We start from the raw sequence: 18787 nt of genomic DNA, 5'->3' as shown, positions 1-18787 counted from the left end.
CTCTCTCTCTCTCTCTCTCTCTCTCTGTTGTTTGTCACTGTCCGGCACACTCCAGGCTAATAAGATTCCAGGGATATTCTTGTTCCCACCGCCCACTTCACCATAGGGTCACTGAAATGATGAGCTGGCCTCCATGCCCAGTTTTACGTGGGTTCTTGAGATTCAAACACAGGTTCTCGTGTGTGTATAGCAAGAGCTCTATCTCAGAAGCATTTCTTAAGCCCTTAAAATTTTAATAACGCAGAAGGTGATTTAAATTTGTGCTATATTGCAAAAGAACAGATTTCCCAGTCTTTGTAAGTGGGGCCGATGACAGTGGCTGTAAGTAACCCTGTTCTTCAAGAAACACAGTCTGAAAATAATCTCAGAGGCCCAAAAGAAGTCAGGAAAGGAGTTACAGAGAAAATGAATAGACATTTTGCTATGTGTCAGTCAGCTAGAGTCTGCATTGAGACCGAGTCTTGACTGTCTTAAAAACAAACAAAAACCGTATCCCTGGTGGGTGAGGATATCTGCTGTGGGACACGTCTTCCCAAGTCTGGGCAAACAGAGGAGTCTCTGCTCTCTGGTGTGCGGTGGGTGGGGTGTAGGTGTGCTCCATCTAGGAGCTTCTTTTCCTGTCCCCCCACAGGGCTTTGTAAATGTGGGAGAAATCTGAATCCCCAAAAAGTTTATATCCAAATACTTAGTGAATGATTAAAATGAACATAAAAAGGAATCACTTAATGGCACCCACCTGGAATCTTGGACAAGCCTGATCTTTTATAAGCCACACTGGTCAGTGATCTTGTCAAGTGGCCAAGAGGAGGAAATAGTCTACAGATCAGGAGGCTAAGACAGGTCAAAGAACGACTTTATGTTAAGTGGCCGAAAGGTGGGCAGACCTGGGATTTGTAAACAGGCCAGCAGACGACTGGCTTAGCTCTCTTTCGATTGTACCTCTTTACTTTGTCTAGCATCTAAGCCTAGCCTGATTATTGGTTTCACTCCAAATGCCACGCATGGACTCATGGGATTTGACAGGAGAGACACCAACTCTTTCCTTCCTGATTTGGGTTCGGCCTGCCTTACCTTGTGGTTGACGCTGGTGAACGGTGTGTTATCAGTGATGGTCTCAAAGGGAGACCGGGCCCCGTTGCCATCCGTGGGCGCTGCCACTTCCCAGCTGAACTGCACAGATGTTTGGTTGATGCCAGCCTCGCTGCAGCGGTCCTTCATGATGGCATACCTAGGGAAGTGGGGGTCACAGGGTGTGACACAGACCAGCGGGTAGCCTGGAGACGGGGCTTTCTTGACTCCTTCCTTAGAAACCTCTTCCACATGATCATAGTCAGCGAGGGTGACAACCTAGGAGAAAGCAGTAGAGTTTCAGGTTGGGTTGAGGAACATGAAGATCAGGGAACTATGGCAACCTTCAGAGACCACACAACCTCTTAACTCCTAGGGAAACGGTAGTTCCTTGCCAGGCAAAGATGAAGGCACTATATGTGGAGGAAACCCCCCCCCCAGAAGCCTTCTTAACATATCAGCTGCATTCCAGAAACCGGAGTCTTAAATCTTATGAGAAAAATATACTTTAATTCTTTTACACATTGGATAGCAGATTCTGTTACAAACAGCAGCTGCTAATGGAGTTGCATTAAACTGTTAATGGTGCAGAGGGGCATGCTTGTCCAGGACAGAAAAAAAATAATAATAACGAAGGTAGCGTATTTGTTTCATAGTCAAACAAGAGAAAAAATTTGAAATGCTCATCTCTTCTAATACGTAAGAGACGAGTTAGGGGAATTTGGAAGAGTAGTTCTGATTACTTGACTCATGGATTCAGGGTCCACTGGTGGCCACCTTTGGACATTGTCTTATTAGTGGCGCTCATTCTATTCTGCCCAAACTGAGAAACATGTTACCACATCTCCACGTGTACTTAATTCTGTGTGCTAAGTGTGGAGGATGATAGATACGTATAGTAGTATTGCTTTCTTACTCTGCCCACCAGAGCAATGAGAAGATAACCGAATTGCACTCTCTATCTTTATCCAATCAATATGGTGATGGCTTGGGTCTTGCATCAGGAATGAGCTCCTCCACCCTTCACCCTATCAGTATTTGCACCAAATAACTGCTTTTTGTTGTTGGGGGCCATGCTGTGCACTGAAGGGTGCCAAGCAGAAATGTTTCCAGACATGGTCCGCTATTCTCTGTAGGGGGTAAGTGGGTAGGTAGAGAGACCCCTTTGGCACAGTGCCAAAAACGAAGACGCGCACGCTGGATCTATCCTCAGTTCTCAATTAAAGGCCGCTGAGACACAAAACTAGCCATCCTTTGGAGCAAGCAACTCACAATGGGTGGTGCTGGCAATATGAGACTTCCTGCTGCCTCTTGGTCTAGAATCGTCACAGTTGTAGTGGTCATGTCCCCAAGCACTGCTTCCACGGGATCATCTGGGCCAAGGACTAGAGAAAAGGATTCATGCCATTCTCGATCTTCGTTGGACAGGATCTCGACTTTGAAGAAGATATGATCCACACCTTTACCAAGGACAGAACAAAAGGAGCAAAGGTGAGGTCACGCACTCAAGAGAGCGCAGGCTGGCCTGGCTCAGACATCACATTGAAATATGCCCTGTCCTTTCAGGGGCCCCTCACAGATGCAATGTCTGCTAATCACGCAGACCCATCTCAAGTGGAGGCTGTTTTATAGACCAAATTCTACCTGTGGTAGAGACTTGGCTTGCAGATTTACTATTCAACACCACATAAGGATTAATGGCCCCTGCCTGACACAGCCTGGCTGTAATAAAAATCCATGATCCAAAGTACACTTCATCCTGGTTACTCTTTTCTTTTTTTCTTTTTGCTTAATTTTTCTTTCCCTTTTACACTTACACACGAGCTCTCATGTGACTGTAAGGCTCGCGCACAGAGGCCCTTCTAGGCAAAGGCCCACAGGCTGTCTACCAGGCCAGGCTTTGCAAAGATAATAACACAGAGGACCAGATGCTGGAAAGAGGCAGGCGATGGCTTTAGAAGTTCACACCATCTCTTGTGAAGTGCAGGGCAATAAGGACCTTTCTTCCCCTCCCTCTCACATCTGGTCCATGCTGCTTCTGACCCATTCTCCTTTCAGGTTCTTAGGCAGCAAAAAATAAAGAGTAAGGAACAGTAACGCAGATGTGGAAGGCTGGCTACGGTTCCAGCAAACACCAGCTGGACACAAAAAAAGATGGAAGCTGGGCTGCCTAGTTCTATGTCAACTGGACACAAGCTAAAATCACTGCAGAGGAGAAAGCCTCAGTTGAGAAGATTCCTCCATAAGATCCGGCTGCAGGCAAGCCTGTAGTGTATTTTCTTAGTTAGTGATTGATATGGCAGGGCCACTGAATGTGGGTGGGGCCGTTCTCGGGCTGGTGGTCCTGGGTTCTAGAAGTAGGCTGAGCAAGCCACAGGGAGCAAGTCAGTAAGCAGCACCCCTCCATGGCTTCTGCATCAGCTCCTGCCTCTAGCTTCCTTCCCTGACTTCTTTCAGTGATGGACTATGATGTGGAATTGAAAACCAAGTAAACCCGCCCCTCCTCAGCTTGCTTTAGGTCATGGAGTTTCATCATAGCGATAGTAGCCCTGAGTAAGACAGCAGAGAGCCCCATAAAGCTCCAGCAAGGTCTGTGAGCTGCAGGAATCACTATCCATTTCCTCTACCAAATCAATGCATCAGAGAGTCAAATGGTCACGACTGGGTTCTTGTGGTTCTCCCTTCCCAGACCTATCACTGTTTTTGTCTCTAGGATAAAGTATTTTTGGAAACTTGTGACAGGCTATCCTATTTCCCAGTAGATGTAAAACCATTTGCACATTGTTATTATGTCTTTCAGACTTTGGTAAGCCCTAAAGGGATCAGAACAGCATTTCTACCATATATCTGTATTTAAAACTGAGTGTTGCTTCACCCAACTAAACAAAAAGCTAACAAAAGTCCTTTCAAATAAAACCAAATGCCCAGTGTGTTTTATGAATGGGTACTTTTATTTATAACTAGCTAATTTTTTTACCTGCAATCTCAAATTTTAGTAAATGTTTTATTCTATTGAAGCTAGTACATTCTAATTCAATATTTTATCCTAATTCTGTATTCAAATATAACATGTTTTCCTCTCCACTAAGAAAACCCCAGCTGGTAGTAGTGGTGCATGCCTTTAATGCCAGCACTTGGAAGGCAGAGACAAGTGGAAGTTTGTAAGTTTGAGGTTAATGTGGTCTACAGAGCAAGTTCCAGGACAGCCAGGGTTACACAGAGAAATCCTGTCTCTCAAAAAAAAAAAAAAAAAAAAAAAACACAAAACAAAAAGTAAACAAACAAAAAACAACAAAAACAAAAATATCCCTATAAACTAGACTGGTGGGAATGGGAGGGACAAGAAAGGACAATGCGGTGAGGGGTGGATATGATCAAAATGCATTATATACAGTTATAAAAATAGCATAATAAAATCTATTATTATGTATAACCAGTAAATGCTAGCATAAAAACAAGAAAAAAGAAAACCCAAAGACTGACACTGGCCCTCACTTACCAGGACTGAATTTCAAGACTCGGCTCTTGGGGTGGTAATCCACACCAGACTGGGCAGAGCCATCGCGTGTGCTACAGCGGATCTTCGAAGTCCTGTTCTGATCACCTCTGCGGATGACCTTGATGCTCAGAACTGCAATGGCATCTGGCCCCGCAGGTTCCCGGACTTGGTAAGCAGCCTCTTCAAATTCAATGGTAGGGGCTAAGGCAACGTGGGCAGGAGAATAAGAGCAAGTTAGAATAGCTCAAAGGATCAGACTCTGAGGGAACCAGCTTCTATGGACCAGAGAGAGCGTTCACAGTACCACGGCCAAGTGGCTAGCAGTCATAAAAATCACCAGCATTTACCCCTCAGTAACGTTTTAGACAAAGGAACTCATCTGGGTTCCTGTAGGAATTATATATCACATGATTCTTATTAAAACCAAAAAATAAGACTTTAAAATGTTTGATAGCCAAGCTTCCACTATGACATTGTAGTTCAAAGAATGTTTTTAAACTAAAGCTTTTAAAATTAAAATTTGCACAATTTATCAAGTGACTGGGACATAGGCACTCAATAAATATCTATTGATTGATTGCATAAATAAACTTTTTAGTTATAAGCTGCAAGTTTTTATGGTTTATAAGGTATCTCATTTAGATATTCCTTAAGTGAGCTAACTCCATGTTTTACTCCTGGGCCTTCAGACTGCTGTCTGTGTTTTGATCGTCCCTATGCTAGCCTTTCCAAAGATCTCAATATTTATTTCAGTTAGTATAGTTAGCTTAGGAGCACAAGCTTTCTTGACACAATGTCTGAGACACTATTGTTGCTGGAAAATGATTAATAATAATATTCATTTTTATCCCATGAATTCAAATTTCATGACGAAAGGAAGGCTAAAATGATGCCAGAAAAGAAGATAAGATGATGGGAAAATTGAGAGCAGTTTTTAATTTTATAATCATCTTAGCACATTACAGAATATTTTAGAAGTTTCTCATCTCTGTTTTTTTTGTTTTCCAGAAAGTTTTAGTTTTAGGTGAGAAGGTCTTTGAAACATTGGAACACTGCTGAATGGGCTGAATTTATTACCTTCTGTTTGAATCCTTTTCTTTTATCTGTATTCATGTATATGCATACACTGTGCAGGTGCCCAAGAGGTCAGACACAAGCGTTGGGTCTCTTGTGTCTGGAATTACAGGCATCTGTGAGCTGCTTCAAGTGGCTGCTGGCAACTGAACTTCAGCTGTCTGCAAGAGCAGCCATTGCTCTTACCCACTGAGGACCTTCCAGTCTCAATCTTGCTGATTCTTGATTGTTGTGTTTTCTTCGAGTCTGAGAAAGGTTCACCTTGGGGGCTGAACCTAGGTTTGTATACGGGACTAATTCAACTACAAGACACTGTGTGTGTGTGTGTGTGTGTGTGTGGTTGTGTGCATGTAGAGGCAAGATGTCAACTCAGGTGACATCAATAGCCATCTAGTTTTTTTCTGAGGCAGGATCTCTCATTGGAACCTGGGGCTTACCAACTAGGCAAGGAACGCTGAAAACCCCAGGGCTTATCCTGCTTTCACTTCCACAGGTCTGGCTTTTTATGTGGATGTTGGGTATTGAATTCATGTTTTGACCCTTATGCTCGAGGGTCAAGCACTTTACCACCTGAACTATCTTCCCAGCCCCAAGGCCAGCTTTCCTTATTGATGTCCCAGATGGCTCCTGACTTTTCATTAGGATCCTAGGAGGTTTACCACACTCTCAGAGTAGTTAAGAATGCAGACCCTAGAATCCTGCAAAAATCAAGGTTCTCATCCAGTGTTGTTGCTTAGAGCTGTGTAGCAAAGATGCAAATTAAGTACTTTGTGTAGGCTCTGCTTTTTCACATCTGTTTTCATAAAAGTAATGATGTTTTCATTAAAAAACAGGTGCTGTATTCCTTGGGTGTCTGGTCACTCTGCTGGTCACGTGATGTTAGAATTTAAGGTTTGTTTCTGTCAGTGTGAGGAGTCAATCGGAAATCAGACTTTACCAGGAAGACAGCACTGTTTCGGATCAGTTCTCAATGATGTCTGCTGGTATTTCCAGCCCCCTTCCAGACCTGGAGCAACTTACATGGTTTTTATTTTCCGCTCTAAGATCCCGGTTCTAGCTTTGAACCATATCTGTTCTCTATCTGTGACAATGTAGGGAATGATGAGATGAAGGGTTCCTGTGAACTTCCAGGGCCCCACAGAAGGTGACTCTTTGTTACAAGCATTCTACAAAAAATATTCAGAGGTTGCCGTCCATAGGCACTTTTCTAGCTCTTTCCCTTTCAAAACACTAATATCATTCGTAAGCCCTCTGTTCATGTCCTAGCAACCTCAGAGGGCTAAAAAGGCATTCTCTGCTCTTACCATCTTCGTCATTGGATATGGTGACAGTGGCCACGCTGATCTTCCCGACTCTGGCTCCACTCCAGTGGTTCCCGAGAGGATGGCCAAGATGGACCCTGAACTGCTCCTCAGGCTCAAACATGGAGTCATCATGGATGTAGACAGTGCAGTTCTTCACCTACGACCAACACACAAGACATACTCAGCCTTGTAGGAAGAGACCCATGATAGGCGGTTTTCTTAGATGATAATTTTCTCTCTTTGTAGAGAGAATTTGCAGACTCAAAAGCATCTCAATGTTTTCATGTATAAAATAAATTTGTAATTCTAGTGGTTTGTACCTGAGTAGGATGTACCTATATGGTAAGGCTTGCATTATAAAGACATTCCAAATCACTTGAAATCTTGGTGATTAATTTATGAAAACCAAGCCAATACAAGCAACAGCCCACCAAAACACACATGCAAATACTGGTGTGCTTTCCCACATGGTGTCTGGACAAATGAAGACATCTGAACATGTTATAAAGGGCGGAAGTCTAATGATGGGAATCGGCATAAGGCTCTTCATCCTGGTGGTTGAATAAACTCCCTTTCCTTTGTGAAAATGAAATAACTTCTTAAGGAATTCAGAAAGACACCATCTTAAGCTAAACATAACTTGAAACGCTGAAGATTTTACATTTTCTACCACATAGCATTTCGTCTGAACACTAGAGGATGAAAAACTGGGACCAGAACCCAAGTTCTTGGTGGAAGTAGGAAACCGAGCATTTCTCAAACTGAATATTCTCCACTGAGGACCTTGTTTCTGAGAATAAGAAACCGAGCATTCATCAAACTGAATATTCTCCACTGAGGACCTTGTTTCTGAGAATAAAAAAAACCAAATCATATTTTTTTTACATACAGAAACCTCAGCAATAGATTCATGTGATGGGATGTGGGATATCATTGCCTGACCATTTCAAATTTACTACCCAACTGTCTTTCACAGACTGTGTGTGGGCAGGAAGGAGTTCTAAACCATACTTCTCAAATCACGCTAAATCCAAGACTTCCCCATGAACATCGTTTCACGTTTCTCAAGAAAGACTCTTCCCTACAACATCTTCCCTACGGTAAGAATTTATCATAGAATATATGAATTCAGTAGTGACTTTTCAATCTGAGTGTGCCGAGGAATTATCACGGATTGTAGAGTGGGTAGTGAGCGGTCTATTCAATCTCTTCTATTAAATGAAAAGCTATTTCTTGGATTTTTTTTTTTTGAGCTGAAAACAAATGCAGAAGTGCAGACTCAGAGCTCAGGAATGCATCAGCAGTGTTTGTCCACGCCTCTACACTCAGGTTGCCAAACCCAGCACCAGCCTCTGAGTCATGACTCTTTGTGGCTTTGGATTTCCTTTTTGTAGTGAAGATGAGCACAGTAGGAAGAACTCTGTAGCAGGTCACATCTTCTCAGGCTAAGAGTCAAAGGATTAACAAGACTTTGATATATTTGGTTACATCAAAATGGGACACTTCTGTCAGCTAGGAACATTATGGCTAATTTTAAAAACATTTTTAAAAAGGAAGTATATAACCATAAAAAATTAAAATTGAAGTTATAGATAAAAAACAGTCTAAACCACTTGTGAGTCTCATTTATATTATTATTTCTTGAATTTAGGAGTTAAAGAAAACAGCAGGAGAAGGGACAAGAAATGTTCTTTATTTTCTTTTGTACACTCATATAAATGCAAAAGTAGATGAGAAAGAAATGTTCCTATATGTAGTTTAAAATTTGGAGTTAGCAAATATCCTTATGTCTTAATAGCCACTAAACTATAACATTAACATAAATTATATTAGAACACATCCTTGCTTCTAATTTTATATTATCATAGTAACTTCCTTTTTAAGTAGTTTGTTTTATTTTTAAATATCTATGTGCATTAGTGTTTGGCCTGCATGTATGTCTGGTAAGAGAGCTGGATCCACTAGAACTTGAGTTACAGACAGTTGTGAGGTGCTGCATGGGTACTGAGACTTGAACCTGGGTCCTCTGAGAGAGCAGCCAATGCTCTTAACTGCTGAGCCATCTCTCCAGCCCCTATCATAGTGATTTCTAAATTGATAAAATTCAAGTATATTATGGCAATTTAATATTTATTATAACACAAATAAAAATTTTGGGTAAGTAAAAAAAAATGGTTAAAGTTGGTTTGGGTCATGGTGTTGTAGCACATCAATATAAAACCCTAACGAAGAAGCTGGAACCAGAAGTGGGGTATTGATATGACAGACCTGACCATGAGTTTCGGGAGAATTGTGGAAAGACTTTGGAACCTTGGGCTAGAAAAGCCATTGAGTGCTCAGAGCGTAACGAGCTATTACTCTGAGAACACGGAAGGCAATGCCGAGAGCAGGGCAGATGATGGAGGCCTTGCTTGTTAAGGCCATTTATGTGATATTTTGAATTCAGAACCACTAAAATAAAACCTTGGCTTTGCTAGGACAACTGATACTGGCCAGCTAGGGCTGAAGAATCAGCTGTGACTAAGAAGAGACCAGCATCACTGAGGTGAGATCTTTGGAAGTATTTCCTCAGGGTCAGCACACGAAGCTGTGGTCCAGAGAAACCAAGGCTGGCCTTTGTGCTGGTGACTGAACATGGAAGACATGAGAGTCTCCCAGGCAGTGCTGGTTTTGAAGGCAAGAAAGGGTCATGTACAGCATCTGAGGCTTGACACCCTGAGAGGCCAGGAGAAACCACTGGTGAAGAAGCAAGCAACCTCAACCGCAGTACAAGCATTGAAGGGGTCATGGAAAGAAGTTGAAGCTTGGTGCTATGTGGCAGGGTCAGAGTTTAGGAGGGAGACCAGGCAGGACTTTTGGGGAAGTTTCAGCCCTGTCACAGTGGTGATGCAACATTTTAGAGATACCAGTGTCATGGGGTCACTGCTAAGGACAGCACCAGCTTGGGAGTGGAGCTGGTCTGAGCCGAGAAGACAAGCTGTGTGTGCCGTGGACTCAGAGGACTGGGAGTGTGTCTCAGATGTCAAGCACTGAACTTTCCACACTGTGGAATTGAGGTCTTGCTTTGTTCTGACTGTAGCTGTGTCCTGTTTTTTCCCTTTTGGAGTAAGAAAAGTATTTGACCTATCTTTTATTTTGACACTCGACACTGAAATTATCGAGAAACTTTGCATATCTTGCAGAAACTGAACTTTGAAAGAGACCTTGGATGTTTTAAAGGGATTGAGCTTTTAAAGTGTTTCAATTCTTAAGAATGTGGGACTTTTAAAAGAATACTTTATATTTTGATATTAATATTACCATGCCATCTTTTCAACAAAGGAAAGGTTCTAGTTGAATAATGATGTGTTCATGTGTCGAGCTGACAGGGGATTAATTTTACCAGCCAGTTTTTTTTTTTTTGTCAACTTATACAAGTTAAAGTAATTTGGAAAGAGGGTCTCTCAGTTGAGAAAATACCTCCATAGGACTGGCCAATAGGCAAGCCTGTGAAGTATCATCTTCGCTGAGGGTGGTGTCAACTCTGGGCAGGTGGTCCTGGCTGGTTATGAGCAAGTCATGAAAAGCAAGCCAGTAATCATTATTCCTCCATAGCCTTTGCATCAGTTCCTGCCTTGACTTCCCTGGATAATGGACTGTAAGCTGTAAGATGAAGTAAACCCTTTCCTCTCCAAGTTTCCAAGTTGCTGTGGGTCATGGCATGTTATAACAGCAGTAGAAATGCTAACCAAGACATCCACTAAGCGGTCACGTAAAACAGTAGCAGAGAAACACAAAGCAGAATGACATCTGCTTTATTTTTATCATTCTACAAAAACAGAAAGGACAAGTAATGCTATTGCAGGAGAGGATACAGACTGATCACAGTCTTCATACACTTCCAGGGATGTTCTGGAAACTTCTCCGGCATTCTTTATCTAATGTAGTATATGCACATCCTAGCAGTTTGTCCCTGAAGATAAATCTCTAAAGAAATTCTCACTCAGGTCTTGGAAGTGCACACCTGTAAGGACGGACACTGCAACACTGTAAGGACGTAGCTTGCGGTGACATAGCTACGAAGCTATCTGGTGTGGCCACTGAGGCTCCTTACTGTTCCTGAGCATCATGAGTGAAACAGAGCAGGTACATGACATGAAGCATTATACAACAGACAAGTGCCAGATTAGATATGGATCTAAAAGACACAGGCAGAATGTGAGACAAAATGCTGCAAAACAGCAGAAGACTAAATAGAGAATAATGTTTTATAAATAATAGATCATGTAGGAAAAACAAAGAACGTTTAAAAAGATTACTTTAAATTATATTTATGTATGTGTGTGTGTGTGTGTGTGTGTGTGCGTGTGTGTGTGTGAATCCGTGGAGGCTAGAAGAGGGAGTTAGATCCCTCGAGGGTGGAGTTAAGGTTAGTTGTGACTTCCTGACATGGGTGTGAGAAACTATATTCAGGTCTCCGGGAAGAGTAGCAAGGACTCTTAACAACTGACCCATAACAGAACAAAACCAAAACACTTCGAGAGAAAAGAAATCAGATAGGAGATACGGACCAGACACAATAGATGAGGAAGAAAATAAGAAACTCAGAAAAAACATGGGAGGAGCATTGCATAGAATGAGGATTATGTGCCTTGAATAAAGAGTGCACACACCTGACTCTGCATGGAAACTGAGACTTGAAAATGGTTAGTGCAGTTCTTTCGGTCACACCTCAGAGATTACAATGAGATTCAGAGGCGGTTATATATGAGAGACAATGAGTTTCTCTCTTGAGAGTTACTTTAAGTTAACTGAAAAGGATGAGCAGTTACTATGTCCACTGTCCAGACAATACTTGAGGCTGTGTAGTGCAGGCCTCTTGGCTCCTGTGTTGGGATCTATTTGCCCTGGGACAAAGACCTTGACAACAGAGAACTCCCTTTCACTGTTGGAACATTGGGTGAGGTTTCTCTATTACAGTTTCAGACTAAGAGGTCTATATTTGGTTCTGTTGGGTTCCATCTATGCTTCCCAGGTTAACCAATATTGTATTGTTTGACTATAACCAAAGACAAAAGAAGACAGCCAAGTGGAATAGGTGGCATTATTAGTAATTTTGTCGATTTGTAAAGAACTATAAGAGCTAGGTCATATCTCATTTACCTCGTGGACAGATCAAGGCTGCAAGGAGAGAACGTCACTGTTAGCCACCATGCACTCACTTACCTTCTCCCCTTTCAGGAATGTAATCCGGGAAGAGTCTGCATCCCTTCTCTCCTCAAAGTCCTCCATGACCTGAGCGGAGTGGCTCTGAGTGTAGCACCTCACGGATGACTCATAGCTCAGGTCCCCACTCCGGACGACAGGAACGTGCAGGACACCCTCCTTCTCCTTCACCAGAAGCAAATCCTTAGCAAACTGCATGCTGGGAACTGGGCAAGGGATGGGAAGATGGGGGCCTCGTCAGTGGGAGACAGAAGACACAGCAACCACAGTGGCGCTCCACTAACAGCCAACCCAGGATGGCAGAGCGCAAACGCTAAGGGGACCTCAAGCATGGTTGTGGCCCTCACTCCAATACAAACAAGTGACACACACAAAAACAATACGACAATGGTTTGAATATGCCACTTTGCCCACTTTCCTCCTATGGATACAAGAAAAAAAAACAAAGTTGGTGACAATTTAGGCCCCTCATACAGGTCCTGGGTTCAGGGAGACACTAGGAAAGAGTAGAGATGCTAATAATGAAAAACAAAACAAAACAAATAACCAAACAGGCTCGATCCATTTAAGAGGCTTTGAGTTTTCTTTGTTTTGTTGTTGTTGCCAGATGTTACTTAAAAGTTAAGTCAGTGATCTAGATTTTTCTCCAAAGTTAGTAACAACAGTAAATAAATACTACAAAGAAATTCCATATGGGTCCAGCTTATTTGGACCAAACTATATATACATACATATATATATATATATGTGTGTGTGTGTTGTGTATATGTATTTGCATGCATGCATGCATGCGTGTGTATGTATGTACATGCATGTGTTTGTGTGTTGAATTTCACAGGTTGTAACTGAGTTGTGACTAGATATATGGAGTTACCTGCTCTCTGAAACCTGATAATCTTACTATATATATGTGTGTGTGTGTGTGTGTGTGTGTGTATGTGCATGCGTGTGTGTGTATGTGTGATGTGTGTGTATATATATGCATGTGTGTATGTATTGAATTTCACAGGTTGTAACTGAGTTGTGACTAGAGCTATGGAGTTAGCTGCTCTCTGAAACCTGATAATCTTATTATATATATATATATATGTGTGTGTGTGTGTGTATGCATGTGTGTATGTGTGTTTGTACATGCATGTGTGTATGTGTTGCATTTCACAGGTTGTAATTTAGTTGTGACTCAAGCTATGGAGTTAGCTGCGAGTTAGCTGCTCCCTGAAACCTGATGATCTTTTTGACTTTAGAAAGGAGCCCAAAGAATGGTGGCTGGAAACAAAGGGATTAGAGGAAATGGGCTTGACTTTCCATACTGGCTGCATGACAAGGCAAATTACATAGACTTTCTGAATGTGGGGGTTTTAAACTTGCAAAGCAAAAATATGAGCCTCTCAAAGGAGGCTGAGGGGACTGGCTTTCAAAAGGTAACACAGACATGACACTCAGGGTCCACAGGAGTCAATCAAATACAGTAGGTTGAACATATTTTGAATTGCATGTGCCGCCAGATTCATGCTTCTTCATCCAGGGAATTCTTTCCCTCTCTGCTGCCCCAGTGCCCATGGTGATGCTCTGCATTGAGACATTTCCCCAAGCCCAGCATGCTTGACTGCGGGTTATCAGTTTCTCCATGAACAGTGCCAGGAGTCAGATGTCAAAGCCTCCTGAGATGAATTATGTGTTCAGAGCTGCAGGAAAGCATCCCCAACACCCCCATCATCACTCTCTTGGCTGCATTCTGCACGTGTCCTCCCAAACCTAAAGAAAGAGGTGCTGGGAGCAGCTCACCTCTCTGCAAGCTCGTACCTAGAAAGATCTGTTTGCCTTCAATTGACTCTAGCTTAAAAGGGTTGAATGTAGGAAGGACAAACCCATCCTATTATCAGAACTGAGCCTATTGGTATCAATGATAACCTCACAAAAAGATAGTAGACTCCTCCTCAAATGGCACTACTCCTAAGTGAAAATTAGTGACTACATCTTAACCATGTAGGGGTCTGTCACCCAGTGCAAGGTGTTTGACACCAACAGAGGTGTGTTGCCATGGGGAGAACAAAACAAGAGGTAGGCTGTGTTGCTCTTGGCATGTGTCAAAAGCTTCAGACTGGCCTGGCATGTCTCATGCCAGAGGTGAAAGCTAAGGGCTGAAGTGGTCATATTTTCTCATGTATTAATCAGCCCCAGATTCTTACAGAGCTGTAAACACTCTTCTCTCTCCATCTGTGACAAGATATTCACTGTCACTTCTGTCCCTATATGTTGGAGGTTGGAGACATGGACACTCCTGTCTGCACGGAAAAAATAAATGAATAAACACCTCCTTGTCTTTTGGAAACATCCACCAGGAGGTTGGCAAGAGACAACGCAAGACAGTAGAAGACGCTGTGCATGGTGATGGCTTTGTGTTTAGGGCTCTCATACATACTGATGCCATCTGTCAACTGTCTCTCAGGGCAGTGCAGTCCTAGAAAGAGGCAGCAGTGACCAGCGGGATGGATTTTCCAGGATTTCAGGGGCCCTTTCTTTTTTCTGTTGGGGTGCGTAGATGCATAAAGAGAGTATTCCCCAAAGCACGTGGGCTTGCAATGGACATAATGCATGTATCACATAGTAGCTCTCTTAGCACATTGGTTTTACATGACTAACATATTTATTTGCATAAGTCTTAGATCTGGAAATAAAACACAGGACTCTGTTCTCTATTACTGATACAATATTGAGCACCATATTCAGGCACACAAAATGTTCCGTCGACACTATTTATTATTCTGCTCATCTTTTTGGTCACTGACAAAGTGAATGCGATAACAATGCCTGCTATGTGGTGGCCTCTTTTCAGGCAATGGTTAAGTTGGAGAGTTAACAGCAATCCCATCTCGGATTCTTTGGAGTTAATGAATGAGTAAGGACTACTCTGCTGTATGCACAGGGTACAGAGGCTACAAGATCTTTCTCATCTGCCAGTAATACTCATATGCACATTAGAATCTAATTCAGACAAGGTAAATAAAACCAAGAAAACCTAAATTATTTAGGGTCCTGAATTTAGCACAGTAGCAAAAGAGAAAAGTGCCCGAGATTGCATCAGAAATGTGAGCAATCGCATCAGAAAGGTGAGCGGTTGCCTCTGGGAGGCAAAGACTGATTTTATACGGTTCTCAAGTGAGCAGACATTGCCTCCAAGAGGGGGGATTCCAGCTAAAATTGCATGGGGAAAGACCGCAAGGCGGGGGATGGAACCAGAAGACAGAACAGGATGGCTCAGATCTGACTTTTTGCCTCTGCATCTCTTCACGTGGTCTTACACACACTATTCAAATCTCAGTGTCACAACTTGAATGGCTACTGTGAAGGTCAGGCGCAGTGTGTGTAAAACCTCTGTACCCAAAAGTGTGCACAATGAATAGTCTCAACAACAACCAGTGACCACCAGGAAGAGAGGTGACCAACCTAAGAAAATACTGTTGGCTACAATGAATCACTAAAGTATGCTGCCGGGTTTCTTTTCTGGGGGTAAATTCTTGATATAAAGTCCATGTGGTAGCCTTCCTAATAGAACAGAAACATTTTTTTGTATATCAAATTCATAGTATTGTAACTCCAAAACCTACCAATAAAATAATGGAAAAAATAAAAAACTTTTCTGTGTTCCTCAGAGTGCAATGAAGATTGTATGTGTTACTGGAGTCTGGCCGGTTCATATGAGGAATTATAGACATGCCAAGAATAAATGAACATGCACTAAAATCTCCTGTGTGCCGGATTACAGAATTTATCTATATGACATTCTGGGAAAAGCAAAACTTCAGGGACAGGAAGCAGATGCATGGTTGCTAGGGCTTCAGTTAGGGGAGAGACTGCCTACAAAAGGCATGAGCGAACCCTACAGGGGGTGGGGACTTCTCAACATCTTTACCATGGTGACTGTGTACCAATGTCTGTTTTCAGAGCTTGTAGGACTCGTTCACTCTCCTAGTGCACACTTTGTAATTTATGTAAGTTATACCTTACTGATTTGCTACATATATATGTAGATACATATATGTATGCAAATACACATACACACATAAACACACACATATCCCTCATGAACAATGCACATCAAATGATTGGTTTTGGTGGGGGGTGGAGCATGGATACTTGAGAAGTGAAGTATGAGGAAGATTAACTTTTCATAGTGTATCTTTTGCCATTTGAAGTTTTTGCTCCTATATCCATGACTATTTAAGGATGAATAGAAACATTAAACATTATCCTGTGGCTCGTCTCTTCCTACTTTGGGGGATTTTTTTCAACCCTGACTCTGTCATCAGCCACTGGGGCTGCTGCTGCCGAGAGTCCTCTTGCCTCACTTGGAAACTATGGCTCAATCTCCAATCTCTGGACCCACCTATGGATCCAGATGTTCTGAAAGTGCTAACTTCCCTCAGAAGCAGCTTTCACGTTCACCCTCTCACGCACATCTTGTCTTCAGAGGTGACTGGGTTTGGTCCTTTACTGCTTGTACCATGTTTGTCCTCACTTATGTACACCGTGTCTTCAGGGGTGACTGGATCTTGGTCATACACTGCTTCTGTCCACTTGTGCATACGATTTTCACTACTGCCAATATTAGTTTCCTAAGAAACCTCGTGCCACTTCTGCTCATGACCACACATTGCTTCCATCGCAAAGCCCTTTGGCCAGGACATAAGGCCCCACAGGACCTGACTCACTGCAACTTCCTGTTCATGCCTCTACTCACCTGCTGTCCTGTTCAATGCAGAAGTCAGCATTCCAGTTCCCCAAATAGGCATTGTTGAATATTTCACACTTGTCTGTACTTACCTCTCTATTTATAACAGGCTTTCCTTTATCATCCATGGCTAAAGTCCTACCAGAACTGAGACACCTCTGTAAAACCTGCTACATCAGACAGAAACTTCTTGAAGTTAAGGCCTAATACTTATGCATCTCTCTGAACCTGCTAGAGTACTGGCAACATGAGTGGTTGTCTCCTCCATGTCTATGCAAGCACACATGCATGCATTTGTACATGGATATGTGTACATACAGATTTCATGAGTGAAAGTACGGATGAGATACAATGTAACATACATGGAAATTAGGAAAATAAAGAAATAGGCTTTAAACCAGCAGGCATTCTCAATCTCTTACCGTCTTGGAATGTGTCATTAATTGCAATGACAGCCTGAAAGGGTTTGGTCAGTTCTGCTCCTTGTGCTGAGCTGAGGAAAACCACAAATGTCTCCAGTCCTTCAATCACTGGATATTGTGTGTCATCCAAGATAGTCAAGGTGCAGTACTACAGGAGAGACCAAAGCAAACTTCAGATAAGGCGCAACACCTAGATTAGCATCTTCATTGTCATAAAGCTAGCTTAGTTTTATTTAAATTCATAATGATAATCTCATTATCACATTCTCACAATATCAATAAAGCTTGCAATCGTTGGATATTTGGTGCTAAAGAAGATTCTCTCATGAATTTGTGCAAAGTGTGTGTGTGTGTGTGTGTGTACGCGCGTGTGCCATGGTGAAAGTGTAAAGATCAGAGGACAATGTGCAGGTGATGGTTTTTGCTTTCTATCATGTGGGTACTCATGATAGTATCATGATAGTATCAAGGATCAACTCAGGCTATAAGCTTTAGAAACAAGGACCATCATGCCAGCTTCTGTTTGTCTCTATTTCCAAAGAAAGTAAGGACTAAAATGTTGTAATATTTTAATATATTGAAGCGACTCAGAAAGCAGGCAGAAACTGCACTAGTGACATTCTGCAGAAAGGGTCTAAAGTAGAGGTCTTCACTGAGTCCCTCCCATTGGAGCTCAAGGAATCCCATGGAAGACGGGGGACTGTAGGAGTTAGAGGGATGGAGGACTCCAGGAGCACACGGTAACTGATCAATGAAGCAGGCTCTCATGGGCTCACAGAGACCAAAGGGACACGCAAAGGCTTGCAGGGTCTGCACCACATCCTCTGTGTGTGTGTCTGCTAGCTTGGTGCTTGTGTGGGACTCCTGGCAGTGGGAGTGAGTGTGTTTCTGACTCTTGCCTGCCCCTAGAACTCTTTTCCTCATAATACCTTGCCCAACTTCGGCGTGAGGGCTTTTGCGTTGTCTTACTGTATTTTGTTTCATTGTGTTTAGTGGCTGTCCCTGGGAGGTCTGCTCTTTTTTAATGAAAGACAGAGGGGGAGTGCATCTGGGGGAGAAGGTAGGTGGGGGGGTGAGCTGGGAGGAGTGGAGGGAAGGCAGCTGTGGTCGGGATACTGTGTATGAGGGAAGAATCTGTTTTCAAGGAAGGAAGGGAGGGAGAGAAGGAGGGAGGAAGTAGGGAGGGAAGGAGGGATGGAGGAGGGAGGAAGGCAAGAAGGACATAAAATACACTGGTAACAACGAGACTCTTGACTTTGAGGTGCTTTGACTGCTTTGGGCTCACCTGCTCAGTGATACCTGGCCCAAACTCCACCTTCCTTGAGCTTGGGACATAGTCAACTCCTGGAGTGGCAGAAGCTGGGTCTGAGGGTCGTGTTGCACACCAGACAGATGTGAAGGTGGAAAGGTCAGTGCCATGGCGGATAACTGGAATCTTCACTGTGCCTGGATAAAGGTAATAGAGTTTTTTTTTTTAATGTCC

The 18787-nt window shown here is 42.8% G+C and overlaps 1 protein-coding gene across 1 annotated transcript in view; it reads right to left on the bottom strand.

The window, feature by feature from the left end:
- Positions 1 to 18787, bottom strand: part of Fras1 (Fraser extracellular matrix complex subunit 1) — a 407009-nt gene that overhangs the window by 25799 nt on the left and 362423 nt on the right. Inside the window, exons 57-63 of the mRNA XM_026785092.1 lie at positions 18590 to 18750; positions 17305 to 17452; positions 12151 to 12356; positions 6946 to 7102; positions 4568 to 4768; positions 2341 to 2528; positions 1072 to 1347 (exon numbers count right to left, since the gene is read on the bottom strand). Of these exons, the coding sequence (XP_026640893.1) occupies positions 1072 to 1347; positions 2341 to 2528; positions 4568 to 4768; positions 6946 to 7102; positions 12151 to 12356; positions 17305 to 17452; positions 18590 to 18750 (1337 nt within the window). The remainder of the gene's footprint in view (positions 1 to 1071; positions 1348 to 2340; positions 2529 to 4567; positions 4769 to 6945; positions 7103 to 12150; positions 12357 to 17304; positions 17453 to 18589; positions 18751 to 18787) is intronic.

Source organism: Microtus ochrogaster, linkage group LG1, assembly GCF_000317375.1.
Source record: "Microtus ochrogaster isolate Prairie Vole_2 linkage group LG1, MicOch1.0, whole genome shotgun sequence".
NCBI classification, from domain to species: Eukaryota; Metazoa; Chordata; class Mammalia; order Rodentia; family Cricetidae; genus Microtus; species Microtus ochrogaster.
This window is presented reverse-complemented; position numbering and strand designations above follow the sequence as displayed.